We start from the raw sequence: 19,302 nt of genomic DNA, 5'->3' as shown, positions 1-19,302 counted from the left end.
GGGGGGTGGGGGGGGGGGGGGGTGTGTAGAATATGTGCAGTTCCTAGAAGTGTTGCTTTTTCCAGCAGGTAGACTGATGTTCATTCCAAGTTTAGGCTTTCCAGATGTTTTTCAAGATTTCTTGGGATTCCTCCTAGAGCACCGACTACTAGTGGGATTACTGTTGTTCTTTTTCGCCACAATCGTTCAACTTCAATTTGTAGGTCCTTGTATTTTGTGATCTTTTCCAGCTCTTTGTCCTCTACCCTGCTGTCAACTGGCACAGCAACATCTATGATCCAAACATGTTTTTTATTATTATCATCATCATCATCATCATCACCACCACCACCACCACCACCACTCCCAGTTCTTCAGCTGGTTGTTGAACTTTCAATACAATTTGAGCCCCACCCAGAGGCCTAGGACGTTGTAATGCATCGACGAAGTAGTCGCACGGATCCCAGCAGGGCTTATTGTTATTCTTGGATTTATAGAATCACTGCATCTTGTGTAGGTCGACACATGTTTCCCACACTTTTACAAGAAACAGCAACAACCTGTGCATGTGGCCACCATGTGTACCGAGTGGCTGCCTGGAAGCCCCGCACGCAGCAGTGCCTTGCTCGCAGGTTCCGTGAGGAAGACCTGGGGTTTCCAGCATCTCTCCAACCCACACACAAAGATGAATCCTTGATATGCCATACCAGCAGGCAGAGGGCCAGAAGCCAGAACATGGAACATGTGCAAAGTGCTTTTCCCAAGGCCACTAACATAGCTAGAATTTTCACACTGACCTTCCCTGCCAGCAAATGGCAACCACAGAAAACACATGTAAATGAAGAAAAGTATCAGAAAGCTACACATTGTTGATTCCATTCCTGCTCACAAAAGGCACAAGCTGCGTTGCACTATTTCCAGCCACTCTCCTAAAAATAAGACTTGCATTTTCTCAGTAGTGACGATTCTCCGTATACTACGGGGGCGGGGGTGCAGAGAGCAGCAGACAAGGCAGCCGGCTAAAAAAAGAATCTATTATCATTAACTGGGCTGTCAGTGGCAGTGACAAATAAATGAATTTGATGGTTTCAGATCAGTCATTAGCAGACATCCCCCCCAGCTGATAACAGCTGAGTGCCTGGATAGACAGCAAGGCTCGGAAAGTTAGGAAGCAGAGAGAAGCCGGGAAGGGCATCACCCAAATGGCGGTCTCTCTGCTCTGTTCTGCCCCACACGCAAGCAGCAAAAAGACTAGCATGTGCGAGAATGGATCCTTGGGTCTCATCAGATGAAGCCCAGCACACAGACAGTGTTGAGAGAAAAATGGGAAGCAAAAAAACAAAGAATGAATAACCAGATGTAAATCATCTGCCTGTTCCAACAAGGGGCACCATGACAACAAGACAGACAGAACTCCTCTCTTCCAAGCCCACTCTTTCCCCCAAATCAACAATGACACTGACCAATCACGCACAACAATAACTCAAGGTGAGGTTAGATTCTCTCTACAAAGCCTAAGCAACACGAGGGCCAGCATTTTGGTTAGCATGTTTTCGTCCAGTTTAAACAGGGCTCACATTTTGAATGGAACAAACACTGAGGGGGCCAGCAACATTGAGTCCCTGGCATATGTACCAAGAAATAGCCAAAATGTTCATCTTACAGCCAAAAGGCTCACCTTCTCCAGAGGAAACCACAACAATCTATAATAGCCCCAGCAGCTGTTCATTTCCACAAAGTTGTGACTAGGCTCAGCCAGGAACCAAGATACAGGGACACTCCACCAGTCTTGTTTGCTGTTCATGTATCAAGAGAGGGAAAGGAGAGTAGCAGGTGTGAAAGCCTGGGTCTCAAGTTGGGAGAGAGACAGAAGTACATAAAGGGGATGTATGAAGCTGCCTGATACCAATTTGGATCATTGATCCATCAAGCTCAGAATAGCATAGGCCAGGAGTATCCAACTCATTTATTACAAGGGGGTGGATATGACATAAATGTGACTTCTCCAGCAGCAGTGGCGTAGGAGGTTAAGAGCTCGTGTATCTAATCTGGAGGAACCAGGTTTGATTCCCAGCTCTGCCGCCTGAGCTGTGGAGGCTTATCTGGGGAATTCAGGTTAGCCTGTGCACTCCCACACACACCAGCTGGGTGACCTTGGGCTAGTCACAGCTTCTTGGAGCTCTCTCAGCCCCACCTACCTCACAGGGTGTTTGTTGTGAGGGGGGAAGGGCAAGGAGATGGTCAGCCCCTTTGAGTCTCCTGCAGGAGAGAAAGGGGAGATATAAATCCAAACTCTTCTTCTTCTTCCAGGCTGGGCCTGTGAGTAGGGAGTGGTATCTCAGCTGGGGAGACCACTGTGGGCTTGCCAGTCCAGACTGGCATGGGAGGGGAGGGGGCTCTCCAGGTCAAATTGAGAGCAAAAAGATGTGGGCTGCCCAGACAGGCTCACCAGCCCAGAAAAGCAATGAGGGAAGTGGTCAGCATGGCGGTCTGAGGGAAGAAAATTGCAGTCCTTGAAATCAGCGGGAGTCGTCGTCTTTAAGACCAGCAGCCATGTCCAGAACTGAATAGGAAACTTCTGATGGAGCTCATTCAGGTCCCCACCCCCCAATAGTTTTACACACACTGCATTAGTCAAGATAACCACCACAAAAAACCAGCCTGCTCTACCCACCAAGTGGGTGATTCTCACATAAGCCTGCAGTCTGCAAAATTGTCAGCTTCTTTTCTCTGGTTCAACCAATGAGAGCAGAGAAAATGGATTATGAAGATAGCTACTGAAAAATTCCAACAGCAGTCATATTGATGGATGAGGCATGAAAACTGATCTTGGTTTAATGCACGGGTGCATGAGCACACACATACACACACTCACAGAGAGGAGGTCACAGACTTGTTCATTCTCCAAGAGAAAGAAGACCAAGATTCTGAAACCATTTGGGGGGAGCAAACACAACCCCCCCCACACACACACACACACTCCACAGTCTTACAGAATTGGCACAATTCAGCCAGCTAGGAATGTATTTCCTCTGTTGGCTCCAAAGTACAAACTCTAGTCCAAAAAGAAGCAACACAAACACAACAGATTTGGTCTGTGTTCTCCCGTGTGTGTGTCAGCAGCAGAATTCACTCAAGATGTCCATGTTAGCAAGATGATTAAATGTTTTTGCTTCTGAAGAGCAAGTTTCAAAAGCTGGTCAGTTTTCATTTATTTTCATCCTTCAAGTTGTGGCAGGTGCTCGCCTCAGCAGGTACTCCCCTCCACTACTGCTGGCCATGAAATCAAAGCCTCCGACAAGTTAAACCCCTACAGCAAGATTCTTCAAACAAAGGATGCAAGTCTACGCAGTGTAGATCATGTAGGACAACACATTTGAAATAAGCAGGCAACTGTTGAGATCCCAGCTAAAGAAAGACAATTCACAAGTGCCACGCCAACCTGAAATTTCTTTCTTTCCAAAACTTTTGCAGCATCACAGAAAAATCCAACAAGACCCAATGCTGCCAAAATTATACTGAAGTGAGCACAAGGTGCCAATGATAGACATACAAAAGGCCAAATGCTAGAAATTCTAAAAAGCATTTCTATCCAAGTCTGATCCAGGGTTTGGGGTGTCCCAGTGGTTTCCCTCCCCCCACCCCACCCCTGAACACACCAACACAACAGGAACGGGTGCAAGCATACAGATTCCAAAGACAGGGACTGAAGCACAGCATGTATTCCTTGGGGGCTTAAGGCAGCTTGCAATATTAAATATATGAGATAAATTACGCAAAAAAACATAAAACCAAAATTTAAAAAATCACGATTTAGGAATGCTTTAATCAAATGCAGCCCTGAGCCTTCGGGGAGGGCGGTATATAAATGTAATAAATAAATAAATAAATAAATCTGTAATTCTCAACAACAGGGCTTCAAGGCACACCAAGAGAGCATTCCAGAGACCTCTGTGTGATCTCCCATTCCTGATGGAAGCAGACGGACCAGGTCTTGGCCATGAGCCTTCAGCTGGGTAGAGAGCCTCAACAGATGCCCAAGTCTCATCATCAGCCCCAACAGACCAAGAATTAAAAGGAAATACCACTCCAGAATATCCCCTTGTTCTGTACTTGTCACTTATTACTAATATGCAAAAACCACTCCACATCCTTACATTGGAGAGGACTTCTACAGTCACATCCAACAAGACACTGGATGATTGGCACTAATTTCAACAGATCCAACTATTTTATCGTTTCCTTCCTAGTCTGCCTTCTTGGCTGACACTCAAGGCACACAGCAAAATTAGAGAACCCTGCAAAGAAAACACACAAGTACTGGACTGCAAGAATTAGAAGGCAGTGCAATAAAAACCAAGAAAATACACACCAACAGTGAAATAAACCACAACCCTATTGTTCCCTTAAAAAATATGCCATCCTGAACAATTCCTCCTCTGGCCGCTGCTCTACCAGGTGGGAATCACACAGAGAATTCTCTGTTGATCTTACCCATTTGCAGAGTAATGCTTCAGAAGGCCTTGCTGAAGGCCTTGCTCAGGTGGGTGTGGCTGTCACACTGGAGCATATCAGGGGTATCTAGTTAAAGGCATTTTTACAAGGAAAAATTTTGGCAGGAACCAGTTCAGGTGGGCAGTTAACCAGTTCAAAAGCCTTAATCAGGCAGTGGATATGAAAATGCAAATTTTCACCTTTAAAAAAAAAAATACATCCTTTCTACAGTAAGCTCTTTTTCAAAAACACAAGTGTTGCCAAATTACAACTCATTAATAACAAAGACTAACCCAAAAGGCAGGTGCAGAAAAATCTGGAGCTTTCCACCTGGAGAGGCCACGTTGTGAACCTGGAAGCAGCCATATGCTTTAATATTTTCCTTGCACCTTTCAGACATTCACTAAGGAAAAAATAAAACTCTACATAAGCAGGATTTCAGTTGTTTGAATGATCAAAAATCCTTATGCTATGGTAACTTTTTAAAGAACACACTCTAAGTCTTACAAAGTATTTGCACCAAGCGATTGAGACTTCAGTTCAAGGCAAAAAAGCAGATACATTAAGAACACTGGGGAAAAAACCCTACTGCAGACCACCTTAATGTGTTGAGAGAAAATCCTGAAGACTGAAGCCATGGTGGTTAGACACTTTTATAAGCACAGACTTTTAACTACGGCAAATACCTATTCCTAAGTCAGTGGTGGCGAACCTTTGGCACTCCAGATGTTATGGACTACAATTCCCATCAGCCCCTGCCAGCATGGCCAATTGGCCATGCTGGCAAGGGCTGATGGGAATTGTAGTCCATGAACATCTGGAGTGCCATAGGTTCGCCACCACTGACTTAGGAATAGGTATTTGCTGGAAGGGGCTGATGGGAATTGTAGTCCATAACATCTGGAGTGCCAAAGGTTCGCCACCACGGCCCTAAGTCATAGTTTTCACTATTACTGATTTCAATCAAGATGTTAAACAACATACTTGTACCTCCATGTGGGAGGGGCAAATCATTCCTTATTTAAAGTGCCTCACTTTGGGCTGGATCATGCCATTTATTTAAACCGGAATACCCTCCAAAATTTTGCATACAACTTAAATACAACAGATGCGTTTTGGCAAATTCTGTTCAAAAAACCCAAATCTGCTGTGGGAACACGATCCACCTCTCTCTTTCATTCTGGGCCAGAGAGTTTTAATTGTTACCATGTTTACATTAACAAACACAATGCAAGAATATGCCACTGACATGCGTGCATGTTTTCCAGTGCTTTCCATCTAACCTGGCACATCCTCCTAAGATTAAATTATTTTCCCCAAACCCATGTTCCTTCAAAATCTAGGGCAACATGTTGCACAAAAATTGTAAACACTGCAACCCCTTAAGACTGCAAATCCCAAGCTGCGCTGCAAATTGGAGTCAAAGTCCGCTTGTGACAGAAAGAATGAAGAATCTGAAACAAAAAATAAGCAACGGAAGGGAAAGCAAACTGAGTTAACCTCGAACATGTAGATTGCATTTTGTACGAAAGGCAGCTGGGCTGGTGGCCCAGAACTCAAGGGCCCTGCCAAAGTCAATGGCTGCATTCAGAAAACCTGGCTTTCTCTCTCCCTCCTCTGTAGCTCTGAGATTAAAAGACTGCCCAGTTGGCAACAAGTTGCAGTTTGTCAGAACGTCCCAATCAGGTGCATTCCCCAACTGCAGTTTGTTTCTTGCCTTCAAACCAGGAGCCTAAATTCCAGTTGAAACTCTTTTAGAAATCTGAATGTGCAAGCAAGAAACAAAAACACAATTTGTAGCACATCCCAGCAAATCTTCAGTCTCTGTGTGGTGTGAGCGAGAGGAAGCCGGAAACAATCCCCAGGATTGTTGAACTGCCTAAATGTAGAAACTGTTTGAATCTCTCTGCTGAAGGGAGAGAGATGAGCTGCGAAAGCAATTTTTTTCTGAGAGCTTCTCCTCACTATCAGTCTACATGACAGATTAACCTGTCCTTTGGTGAGTTCCCGCGTCGGGACCCAGGGCAGGGCCGCCTCAGCTCTAGCGTCTCATTTGCGGCTGGTCATCCCTAAGGAGGCCTGCCAAGCAACCATTCTGTTGTGCTCAGAAGCTGCGATAAATATGTTTATTCCATCTGGCTGTTGTGCTGCTATCTGTTGATGCAACTGATGTTACCCAGTTTGCTATACTGGCTCAATCAAAATTAGAGCCCCTTAGCACTTTAAAGACCCCCTCACCCTCTCTGTCGGAATAATACCGGAACAGGGGCACATAGCCAAATATCTTGAATTATTAACTGAACCCCAACAGAGATGGATTATCACAAGGCCCAGATGCAATACCTTCCCATCAGCCATTACAAAGGGTCACTACTTATCCATACCTCTCCAGGATCGGGTTTGTCCACACTGTAAAAATCAAGTGGAGACTCTTGCTCACATTATTCTTGACTGTCCGAGATATGGGGGCAGCAGGAATTTCTCTCCCAGGCTGGCCCTAGACAAATCTGAAAGTGACTCTGACTGTTCTGTTGTGGAACTTCTGTTAAACAACACAGATGTCATGCTCTTGGAAAAAGTAGCAAAATTTCTTTTACAAGTGACAGAACTTTCAAAGTAATGTATACTGCTGTATAGTCTTCCTGTCTGTGCTTTGAATGTACTCTTGATTTGTATTTCAAAAATGTCTAGCAATGTTCTAGAACCTATTTTTAAATGCCAAATAAAGGTTGTTGTTGAAAAAATTGAAATAACCCCCCCACCCCCCACCCCATCCCATGCAAAATGTATTTGACTCATCAAAGCTCATAAGATGGAAAAACTGCACTGGTCTTTAAAGGTGCTACTGGTTCTGAATTTTGTTCTATTACAAACTAGCATGGATACCCAGCTGGAACTTGCTTAAGCAAAAAAACCCTTACATGAGACTCAACAATAAGGAAAGTTTGTTTTTTAAAAAATCAATAGTTAAATATACCACGTACCTTTGGCCACTAGCTTTTTATTAGTTAAACTAGCATAAGTAATGCTGGAAGTAAGTGAAATTATCTTTGGGAATATCGTTATTGGGGCCAGGAAACTGGGCTGCTGCAATTGGGGTTCCTTTTTCAACTACTACTGTAACTGCATCCATTTTGCTGTAAAATGAAACATCAGTGGGTTGGAGGTAGCGTACTAAACCTTTCTGTTTAATTTACAGAATGTCTATATTAATTTTCTATGCAAATGATTCTGAATTATCTTCTATGGCACTGCATGCAGACTTCCTAGTTCTTCTTTGGGTACATCCTTTACATTTGAAGCAACAAGTGTTAAAAGTTTGCAGACACGGCAAGCAGCTCACGGCAAGCAGCGCTTCAGGACAGAGCAGTCCTTCCAGGCCTCCACAGCTACTCTCCTGAATAACACACGGGCAGAGCGGCAAAACAGACAGACAGAAAACTAGCCTTGGAAACGGGGACGAGCATCATCAGAGAGTTCGCAGCCGAGGTTCTCCAAATCCAAAAGGAAAAAAAATGCAGTCAAAGAGAAGTCTGTAGAAACTGTACAGCATACGGTGCTAACTGGCTGGTCTATAGTAAACAAGCCAGACCATTTACAGCCTGTGCGCACATAAATTCTAAGAAATTAAGTCTGGGTGTGTTCATATACGGCTTTTGAAAGCACAAAGTGCCAAAACTGTACTCCAATTCATACTAACCACTTCATGCCTATGCTGAGAGACAGCTCCCAGCCCAATTAATTAGGCCCATTTTCCCTTGCTTTTTCTTTCCAGCTGAACAAATCACAAGGAAGATGTCCCCCGCCTTCTTGCCAACTGAAATTGCACGACTTCCCCCTTTCCACTCCCCAATGGAAAAAAAAAAGAGCAAGACTAGCCAAGTGGACAGAAACTATTAGTCTCAATGGTGGGGACACTCTGGGGGATGTGCTATTAGCGCTAGATGTTCCAGTGCTGGTTTAGAACGACGACTTCAGCATGTATTTTAGGGAACCCAATGTGCCCAACTACACAGGCTGAGAAGTATTTCCTCCACTTAAAAGCAGACAGCAGCAGCTCCATGATAACACTTACTGCCAGCTCAGAAAGAAGGCCTTCCAGCAGCTTGGCGACCGGATCTGTTTTGGAGGCAGCGGCCATACAAAAGCTCCTTTGAACATGACTGACATGTCTCTGCAAGAAACTCAATGCGTTACAACAACGTAGCCCTAAAAAAAGAGCAGGTCACTTAGCCAATCGTACTTAAAAGCTCTTTGTTTCAACACTGCTTTCCTGGGCACTCCCAAGCTCTGAGAAGAATTCAGACCATCCGCAAGAGGCTCATCAGTTCCAAAGTTCATCAACAGAACTAACACTTCACAAGATGGACAGAAGGAAAGGACAGCAACTCCACACACACGGCAGTCAACGAACAAGAAAATCACCCCTATCCATCTCAGACAGACGAACAAGAACTCTTCAGCTTCGTCAATATATCACAACTCTTCAACACAGCAGTATATGGTTATTAAGATCACAGAGCTGGGGGAAAGAGAAACCCCATGGCTTCTTCGGCCAGACACACCATGACAGAAGAGTCCATCAGGAGATGATTATACTGGAGACAAGCATTACTTCATACAACGCAGAGTTCTTCTGTGATCCTGCAATACTTACAGACATTAGAAATTCCGACCCTTAAACAAAGTCTCAACTCCTTTTGAAATGTGAACTGCCCAGCAACAGCAAGGCCATCTATGTGTGCCTAAATCCTACTATTGATTCTTCCTTCTTACCTTAGGTTGAGCTCGTCGGGGAAATGCAACTTTAGGATCAATCTGCAAGGTGAGGAAAAAAAGAAAGCAATATAATTTTGCATGTTGTTATTTTTGTGAAAGGCAAAAGAGGCACAATATACACTGAATGATTAATCCTTCATTTCTCAGGAGGAAGAGCCTTTTGAGAGTAACTGATCGGTATCAAAGGTAAAGGGAGAAAGAATTAAGAGAAAGCAAATCCATACTTCGTGAAAGCTATTTTTACAACAGATGGCAAAATTGGGTCTTCCAAATGTATAGCCCAGAACCTTCCACAGCCAAATGTGGCTGCCAAGTCTCGGATGCCAGACCAGGCAAACCTGGAGATACGTTTGGTTTTACACATACACATGAACATTTTGGAAAAAAATACCTTCTAATTTTCAAAGTATTCTAGGCATTAGCAATTATTTTGTTTGTAAGGTGTTGATGTTTCCTACTTTAGACTTAAAACAGCATGTGTCAGTTCTAAGTGAACACTCAGCTGGACGGCCCACAAGAAATGCATTTTTACAACTGCATTCCTGATTTCGCTTTTAACTCAAGCAAAAGAGCCATTTAAAAACACAGGTTCTGAAAACAGAAAAATCTATTATCTTGGGAAAAGGACCACCTCTACAAGAGTGGTCTTGTTTTGTTTTTGAAAAATCTTGTTTAATCTGACACCATGTTACGGAGGGATACGGGGCTATCTGTATGGTTGACTGTAGGAACGAAGATTATCAAATCTAGCACAAGTCACAGAACTTGTAATATTATTGATAATGGCCATGCAAATTAAAGAGTCAAAACTGCCGCTTTATAGTAGCCATGTAGAAAAAACTGAAAATTTGTCATGTAGCGAAATCAAGAAAAAGTTAATAAAATACTGTCTAATACCTGAAATTAACTCACTAATTCAGATGCAAGTTACACATTAGATTTGACTACCCAGTAAATCTGTATGGGACTTAAGAAATACAAGGCTCCATTCAACCACCTGGGCATCTTCTGAAATATTTAGGAATCCATTTAGGAACAAGATCTACCAGACCATGGCTACACAGCCCAGAAAACCCACCACAACCAAATTCTACACACACACACACACACACACACACACACACTATCTTTCTAACTCTGAGCAGCAAGTTTATTTTTTGATGGTGGAACGAGGCAGTAGAGGACTTGTCTACTGTCACAAGGGCTTATAAACTGCTTCCAAAGAGCTCAACGTAATCATGAGAATGTTACTGACACGAACCCAGGTGTGGGAGCACTTTCTAAGGGTTAAAGAAAGTGACTGTATCAACTTGAGGAATAATGTTTGAAAGTCATTATTGAAGACTGCTTGGGGTCACTCTTGTAAAACCTTCCTCCTATTTGAATGTCAGGGTTGAATCGTTAACTTTTAAGTTGGGGGGGGGAGTGTTAGCTCAGCTGACTAATGACATCAGTCATTCTTTCATGGGTTAAGAAAATCTGCGTTTGTTGCTTGCACAAAGAGGATGCTTTCAAGTTGTCCTCTGTTCAACAGCTGGCTTTTTGCCGGCCTGTGGCATCGTGCTCTTCCACGTATGAGAATCATCTACCTGAGAAATGAGTGATTACATGCCACTGTATAATTCACAAAGCAGAGAAAGAGAGAGAACTCATAAATTCTTCATCTACCAAGCCAACCCTTTCATGGAGATTAACATTATCTACATATGTATTCAGCACCGGCTAGGTTCTTGTCTACCAGAGAAATACAACAGGTATAGATTTCCCATTGAGTTGCCCAAAGAATTTGGAGGAGGGGGTGCAGAGTTGAACACAAATGTACAATTGTTCCACAAACTCACAAAAAAAGTTCTAACTGTTGCTTTTTAAAAGCAGAAAACCAAGGCAGTGGGAGAGAGAAACAGCTCAGTGAACCTGAACCAAATTCCCACAATGTTGTTTTTGTGATTTTCCACTGGCAGAGTTAGGTAAGCCTTCTAGTTCTAAAGCATGACACACAATACGAGAAGTTTGAAACTCAACAAAGACGGGTGTTCTTTGCATGGACTTTCTCCGAACCAAAAACAATGCTTTCAAGTCCATGGCATTTTTCAGGCTGACATGGCAAATCCATACCTGTTGTGAATCCCTGTCAACTATTGAAGACAAAAAAAAAACAGCCAATAGAAAAATAAAGTCTACTGAAAAAAATTAGTTAGTTAGATACAATGCTACTTACTGTATCTACAAGTCCTCTAGGAAATTACTATAACAATAGCGCTATTTCTGATATGAATGGCCATTACCTAGAACAAGCTTTTAACGCAACGCCTTCCATGTCAAAACCCAACCGAGCTCGTTCCTGTGCTGAATGTTGAAACAGAGTCAAATGCTAGGCAATGCTGAACGACAAGAAACTATCAGAGGTCTACAAGTCAGCGGCTAACAGGAGAGAACTTGTCTGAGCTTTATATTCTGGAACAAAAGAGTTCCAGAAACAACCAAAAGGCAGCCACATACTCAACTCTCAGAATGGGCCACATCAAAATCAAGCAAAGGTCATCTGTCCTTGTTTGATGACATCATAAATCAAAACAATGCAGGTGTTCCTGGGCCCACTTCCTAGTACTGTCCTACCCACCCGACAAGAAAGTTACCATGGGAACAAAGCTTAAGTATACACACTGGTATGTTCATCCCTTGTGACCTTCTTTCCCTTCTTTTGTTGGCTTTACATTTATCAGGGGTTTTTTAAATTGTAAAGGGGGGGTATTTGCCTCCTTTTTGTTGCCCTATTGTATGCCCTGTATGCTAAAGGCACTGAATATACATATTTTATTAATAAGCGAGAATTCAGTCCCATTAGGTGGAACCAAAATAGTTCATTCCTTTCCCAGGACTTGTATAAAAAATTTTCACACTGCAAAACAGATTTTTTCATCCTTGAGTTTTTACTTAACCTTATAGAAGACTTGAACTTATTGGTAAGACAAAAATGCAGACTATCTCTTGCTCTGAGCCACACCACAAAATCATATTAACTGGTCCGTCGTTGCCTCTTCTTGCCACCCTTCAACCCCACCAAATCAATCAAATCATTAAGAAATGTTTGAGCTCAGAGTACATGCTCGGACAAGCCCAGCAGAATTTGTACACTAAATTAATGCAACTCCACAAAAAAAAAAATCCACCTGTTTCACGATGGGCAGAAATTAAAAAATAAAAATCCCACATGATTTTTGACCTTTTGCTTTAAAAACAATAATTACAAAGCAGAACTTAGCAACATTAAAAACATAATCCATTTAACTCTTGTGTTTGAATAAAAACATACATTTCTACAAATTGGACTAGGGAGGTTCATTAAAAATAACTGATTTTATGTATTTTGCAAAGTAAGCTGGCAGTTGCATCACGTTTCTCTCTTCCCCGAAAAGCTGCGTCCCCACCGGCCACAGATGACCTCTACCAGTGTCCTTTTAATTGTCAGTTTGCTCAAAGATTATTAATAAAAAAAAGTGAATCAGTCCCAAATATCAGTTTTTAGCATCTCAGAAAAAATCCCTCTTAGGTTCTGACAGAGTACTAGGGGAGTGGCAACTGAAGCACACACACACACACCCCAAAATAAGAATAACCTCTAGAAGTGTTTCAGCACAGTGCAAGAACTCTTGAAGATGGTCAGCAGAAGATGCAAGCGGCTGACATTGGACATACCCTTGCCCTTCTGTTTTGAAGGTGCCTTTCCACATCTGACCCACAACACACCATTCTTGTTGAGTTAAAATAAAAAGCACCTCTTCCCACAATTGACTGCAAGGGAGATCAGAAAGGGAGGGAAATAATTCTGTGCAACGTTGTAAGTTCTAGTACCCGGCAAAGGTTCCTGGAGATTAAAGCGTAAGCACTTCCCGAATTTTATAGCCAGAAACCAAAACGGACTTGCCACATGAACACCTACCTCTGAAATACATAGATTGACATTTTGGAAAATTAATTGGAGGAAAAAGGTACCATGATTTGGGAGATGTTCTCTAGGGGATCTGGCAAGTTAGTAAACATTTTACCAAATCGTTTTAAATTACATAACGCCCAAGTGAGCTTGCAGGCTCAGCAGTAGCCTGATGTGTCTTCAAAACAGTTAACCAATGAATATAAAAACCTCAACCATAAAAGCAAACTCAACCATAAAAGGACACTGTCTCTTTAAATAAGCCTGTCGTGGTCATAATATTTCAGGAAATACAGGAGCCCTTCGGGGATCGGGCGGTATATAAATTGAAAAAATAAATAAAATAAAAAATAAATAAAAGCACAGAACTTGAGTAAAACATCAGGGTTACCAGATCATGTTAACATACCGTCTTGGAATCTAATTCATGATGGGGTTGAGCTAATACTTTATCTACGCTTGCTGGATCTGCAAATGTAACGAAACCAAAGCCTCTGGAAAAAAAAAAGAAAGACAAAAGCCAGTGGGAAAAGGAACAGCAAGGACTAGACACTGAAAAAAACAGACAGAAATGCAAGATAAAACAGTTTCACTCTCAACTATAATTCTCTCCTCCCTCAATCTGCCACGTCTACCCCACTCAATAATCTAAGACTCAAGGAGATAAAACGGCAGACTCACATCTAATTTTTCCAGCTCTCTCCTGTACCCCACCCCCATACAAAATAAACCCACACTTTCACCTTCAATCCATCCTGCTTTTATAAGCACAAAACTAATGGGATGTGACCATCATCGGTTAAAAAAGCCAACAATATATCCAAACGGCGAGAATAACTTTTTGCAACAGAGTATTCTGTAACACTTCACATCCCCCCCCCCCCCAAAGAAGATTCCCTAGTAAAGTCAACAGTGATAAATAAGATGCTGGACTTCAACCAGCAACTATTTTAAAGTTATTCTGAAAAGACACTTCCACTCCCAGCAATTTTGATTTTATTTGTTGACACTTGGCATACTAAAAAAAACCCACCAGCCCTACTTTTTGGAGCAGACAAACCAGGGCTGTCTATGTTAAGGAAAACTTTAATTTAAAAGAAGCGGGGTGGTTTACCTGGAACGTTTTGTAGTGGGGTCTCGCATCACCATACATTCTCTAATGTCCCCAAATTTGCTAAAATAATCTCTAAGGTTATCTGCAGGTGGGGAAAAGAAAAAGAACATGAAAGGAGATGGGGGAGGGAGGGAGAAGGGGTGAAAAAAAAAGAAAGAAAACAAAAAGCAACATTTCAGCCCCTTGAAAACAAAAAAGCAACCTTTGATTTCGGGAAGGGAGGGAGGAAGCGGCAACCCCCAGATGCCTTTGTGCTTTTCCTCGCCCCCCCTCCCCCAAAAGTGCGCGCTCACAAATTTAAGGTCGAATAGAGGACTCCAGGAAAAGGGATCTGTTATTTTGGAGCGAAGGGAAGCTCTCTTCTGGGGAGGTTGTGCGGGGCAAGTGTGGCTCTGTGTGAGTGTCTGAAAGGGAGGGGGGTGGAAGGGGTGACGGGGGTCCAACAGAACTGACCTGGGGTAACAACAAAGAGCTCTCTTTGGGGAGGCGAGGCCGGCCTGGCCTGGCCTGGCCTGGTCTAATCTGGGGGCGGGTACAAATGTTGAAAGTAACTTCAAAGATGTGATTAAACATGTTTATAACAATTGCTTTCAAAGGAGTTTCATTTCTAGTTGTGTTTGAAAATACAGCCTTTAATGATGTAAAATAAATTACACACTGGCTCCGATCGAAAATGAGCACTTTTCTTCTCCAAACTACCATTTATCTTCAGCTCCATTCACTGTAAAACATTCCAGCGTTTCTACTCGAAATGTAGGTATTCACCTAAGCGCCCCTCCCCACACCCCCTCCCCGGCAACCCAATGCAGGGGATTATAATACTTTCATTAGATTATCTGCCAGCTCAGGCCGCCGATGAACATTTTGCTGGAAGGAGAAGAAAACCCAAAAACCTCAATACTGGTGTTGTTCGCCTTTGAAATGAGACCTCATTGCCAGAAGTTCTTTTAAAGCGAGGGAACAGAAATTGTCAGGTCTTTCTTTAAAAGTTTTAACTAATGCAAAAAACTATTATCGTAGACAGGCCCTCAGGAACCAAGGATAGTTGAGCACAGATGCTCAGCAGGTTCAGCCATTTTGACGGGTAACACAAAGCTGAATTCCAGGCAAGGCAAGCGGCGGGGACGGGGGGGGGGGCGCCATTGGGCAGGTGGGCGGCTGCCCAGGGAGTCGCCTTGCGGGGGCATCGGCGGGGACGTTTTTTGGGTATTTTAGTGGATTTTCCATTTTTTTTTTGGCCTGCAGGGCGCAGTTTTTGCTAGTGGCACCAAAATTTCAGCATCAGGAGATTGTCTTATGCTGCCCAAGTTTGGTGAGGTTTGGTTCAGGGGAGGGCAGTGCTGGACTCCCAAAGGCGAGCCCCAGCCCCTTTTGTTTCCAATGGCAGCTAATAGGTGAGGGAGCCGGCAGTTTGAGGGGTCCATAACTTTGCCCCCACTTGCACCCGGAACCTGCAGGGGGTATCATTGGGTCCCGTCCCCTGATGATATATGATGCTGATATCAAAAATGCATACCCCTACAGGTATATCTAGTGCAAAATTGGTCGTGGTGGAGTGGCAGACCATGGGGGGGCGCATCCAACTTAGGTTTGCCCCGGGCTACACAGTTTGCCGGGGCTGCCTCATTACGCCTGTACAAACTAAACCACAGTGTTGCTGCCATATGCTAGCTCGTGCTGCGAGGTCGTTGGGGAATCCCCACTTGAAATTTGCCGCAGATCCAGCCTGTTAGTTGTAGAGCAAGTGACCTCTTCAGCCGGTTTCTCCTCCCCACGCTCGCGAGCACACAGCAGACCGCACCCGGTTGCTGAACTCTTAGCAATCCCCACTGCCAGTGAGAGCTCGCCTCGGCCTCCCTGATTGGCTGAGTGCCTTGAGACGGAGCGGGACACCGCGGCGGCCGCGTGCATTGTAGGGGTGACCAAAAGCCTGCCTCTAAAGTTTAACGATTAGCTGTTTACTGTGCAAACAGTTAATCATTACCTGTAAACCATGAACAATTCAAAGTTAAGCGTTTGACTGTTTAATGTTTGCATCCCATTCTGCTGGCCGATGTAAAGCGGAAATGAAACCAAAGGAAGGCTGCATGTGCATGTAGGCAAGCTGATTGGTTGGCAATTCTGCGTCACCTCCAGAGTGAGCGTGTCAGGGTTTCAACCCTCATCCTCGGCCCTGCTCTGAACCCGCCTTAGCCTCCCTCCCCGGCAGCCAGGTCCGGCGGCAGGCCTGAGATTAGGAGCCTTGAGGCGGGCCAGAAATGGAATCTGCCACGGGCAGCGGCCGGAGCCCGCCCGCCCGCCTGGTTGGATTTGTGTTCTGAAACCTGGCTAAGATTAGACGCTTAGCCAGCCTCCCATTCCGCGTGCAATAACCTCTTGCAGCTGGGTTACTGTAGTCTGGCTCCTGAAGACTCTGCATCTACTCTGGCTTGCCCCATGGCTGCTTGTCTGCTGCATCATCCTTTGCTGTAAGAGGGCATATTCTCCTTCTGTTTTGCTCTGGGCTCTGGAGGCGGGTGGTATGTGTGTGGCCCGGCTGTCAGGGTCCCCAGACGCGCACGCAGGCGGGCGGGCAGGCGAGCGAGCAGCGGCGTGGGCTCAGCACTTGCAGCAGCAGGCAGCAGATCCCAGCAGCAGCGCCTGCCTGCGGCTCGGCGGAGCTCCCTTCCTGCCGGGGCTCCCTGCCTGCGCAGCCGCTGCATCTACAGGTAGTGCCTGAGAATCTGGCCCCAACACTGTCCTCTTCTTTATCTGCGTCTCCCTCGGGTTCCCAGCCATCCCCGCCCGCCCTAACAGCCCGCCCACTCGACGCAGGAGTCCTCAGGCGGGGTTCCGGGGCCACGTCCCACGTGACCCGCGCCGCCCGCCTTTCTTACCCGCCAAAGTATTTTTTAGGAAGTGAGTGGGACCAGGTAGGGGCTTTTGCCCAACAAGTTTTGAGCAGCGGTAAAGTAGTGGCTAAGAGCAGTGGCTAAGAGCAGGTGCACTCTGATCGGAGGAACGGCGCCCCAGCTCTGCCATGAGCTGTGGAGGTATCTGAGGGGCCTCAGATTGGCTGGTCCGCCCCCACCTCCGCCAACTGCGCGACCTTCAGCGGAGCCAACAGCGCGCTCGAATCAGTCAAACCCACCTCACGGGGTTGTTGTTGCTGCGAGGATTACAAAAAAGGAGCTCGGGACAGTGGCGGCGAACATATAGAGAAGGTGACAGAGGTGGCCCTCAGAGCTCTCTCTGTGGGCACATGCAAACAGAGTCGTCCCCCCCCCCACACACATCTAGGCTGGCCTGGGCCACTGGGCTCGATTATTAGCATTGAACCCATGCCCTGTTGGTGAAACATTCTAGACAACCCTGTTAAGCGCTGTTAAACTCCACTGATTTTCATGCAAAGAACTAAAGCATGATCCTTTACCTGGGAGTAAGCTCGGTTGCTGACAATGGGGTTTGTTTCTGAGTAAACCCTCCTAGGATCGTGTTTCACCCGTTGGAAGAGTTGCACGGTTGCTTCAAAGCACAGCCACCAACTACCACCAAGCTTACTCCTGAGTAACGCACACCTTGGAGCCAACCGTTTTTTCTAAACTAAAACCTCAGTATTCAGGTTAAATTGCCGTGTTGGCACATTGCGATAAATAAGTGGGTTTTGAGGTGCAATTTGGGCACTCGGTCTCGAAAAGGTTCGCTGTCACTGCTTTAAGAGCATTTGCAAGGGCCCTTTCTTACCTCCTGACTGTTCAAAATTCTCATTCATTGGGGTACCCTGACCTGGATGGTCCAGTCTCGCCCACTCATTAGATCTCAGAAGTTTAGCAGTCTGCTGCGTATAGAGCAAGGAACTGCCCAATTCCACGGTTTGTGTTGGTTTTTCCGGTTCTGTGGGAGCCCCACCCCCAAGCTGTGCGTGCATGTTGATTGGCTGGAAGCGAGTCCTGCGTGGAGATTGGCTGAAAGTGAGTAATTTCCACCTTCATTTTATGATCAAATTTGCTTGGTTTCTGGATTTTAGTTCTTGTGTGTTCTTCTTGCTGGCTAGAACTTTATTATTTTGATATGATTTGTTTTTATGGTGTTTATTTTTGTACGGTACTTTTAAAAGTTATTTTAAAGAAAAGGCAGAGACAAACATTTCCAAATAGACAAATGAATAAGGTTAGTTACAACACATTTTTCAAGCATTCTTGTTTACCGAAAAATCCTTGCTCCCTTCACCTCTTGAATTACAGATTCAAATACAGTGATTATTTATTTGGTTTCAAAACATGTACAGTTGTCCCTAGAACCACTTGGGTGTACGAAAAAAAAAACACAGCTAGGAGATATGAAAAACTGTCCTTAATTCCCGACATTTTCCACTTCAGGCTCCTGCCCCTCCTTTCCTTGTCCCGACACTCATCAAAGTCGTCCTTTTTTTCACCAAAGTAATTTGTTTCCTTCAGTGTGGTAATAAATTGGAGAAATTAATAGTGCATGACTGAGATGAACATACATTTAAAACTAAGCTGGGAAAAGAATTAGGTGTGTGATGGTGGAGGTTGAGTGTATTTTCTATTTGCCTCCCCCCCCCCTTTTCTTACTTTAATTCCGGAGTTGGTTCTGCTTTAGTGTTAAGTGTGCCGAACACGTTCAATTGTAATGTGTTGTACCAACTGATTTTAAATATGGTTTACCTGACATTAACATAGTGCTTTAGAAGAATGTCCAGTCATTTTTAAACCACCCTTCCTTGAGCTTGCTTGGTTTGTGTAGTGCAGGGGTGTCAAACTCATGACCCTCCAGATGTTCATGAACTACAATTCCCATCAGGCCCTCCCAACATGAGCATTGGCTATACTGGCAAGGGCTGATGGGAATTGTAGTTCATGAACATCTGGAGGACCGCGAGTTTGACACCTGTGGTGTAGTGTTTTCCTCTCCCTCTTTTAATCCTTCTGATGACTCCCTAAGGTAGATCAAGCTGAGGGAGAGCAGCCTGCTCAAGGTCACTGAGTGACCTTCATGGCTGAGC

General features: G+C 44.5%; 1 protein-coding gene across 1 annotated transcript; it reads right to left on the bottom strand.

The window, feature by feature from the left end:
• Positions 1–214: 214 nt before the first annotated feature.
• Positions 215–14,427, bottom strand: MSI2 (musashi RNA binding protein 2). The gene is made up of 4 exons (XM_048518841.1): positions 14,298–14,427; positions 13,593–13,677; positions 9,250–9,291; positions 215–271 (listed from the first exon to the last, which is right to left on the bottom strand). Exons 1-4 carry the CDS (start codon positions 14,405–14,407, stop codon positions 242–244), a joined length of 267 nt encoding a protein of 88 aa, XP_048374798.1. The 5' UTR covers positions 14,408–14,427; the 3' UTR covers positions 215–241.
• Positions 14,428–19,302: the final 4,875 nt, after the last annotated feature.

Source organism: Sphaerodactylus townsendi, linkage group LG16 (genome assembly GCF_021028975.2).
Source record: "Sphaerodactylus townsendi isolate TG3544 linkage group LG16, MPM_Stown_v2.3, whole genome shotgun sequence".
Taxonomy (NCBI): Eukaryota; Metazoa; Chordata; class Lepidosauria; order Squamata; family Sphaerodactylidae; genus Sphaerodactylus; species Sphaerodactylus townsendi.
Note: the sequence above shows the minus strand (reverse complement) of the source record. Positions and strands in the feature narration are given on the sequence as shown.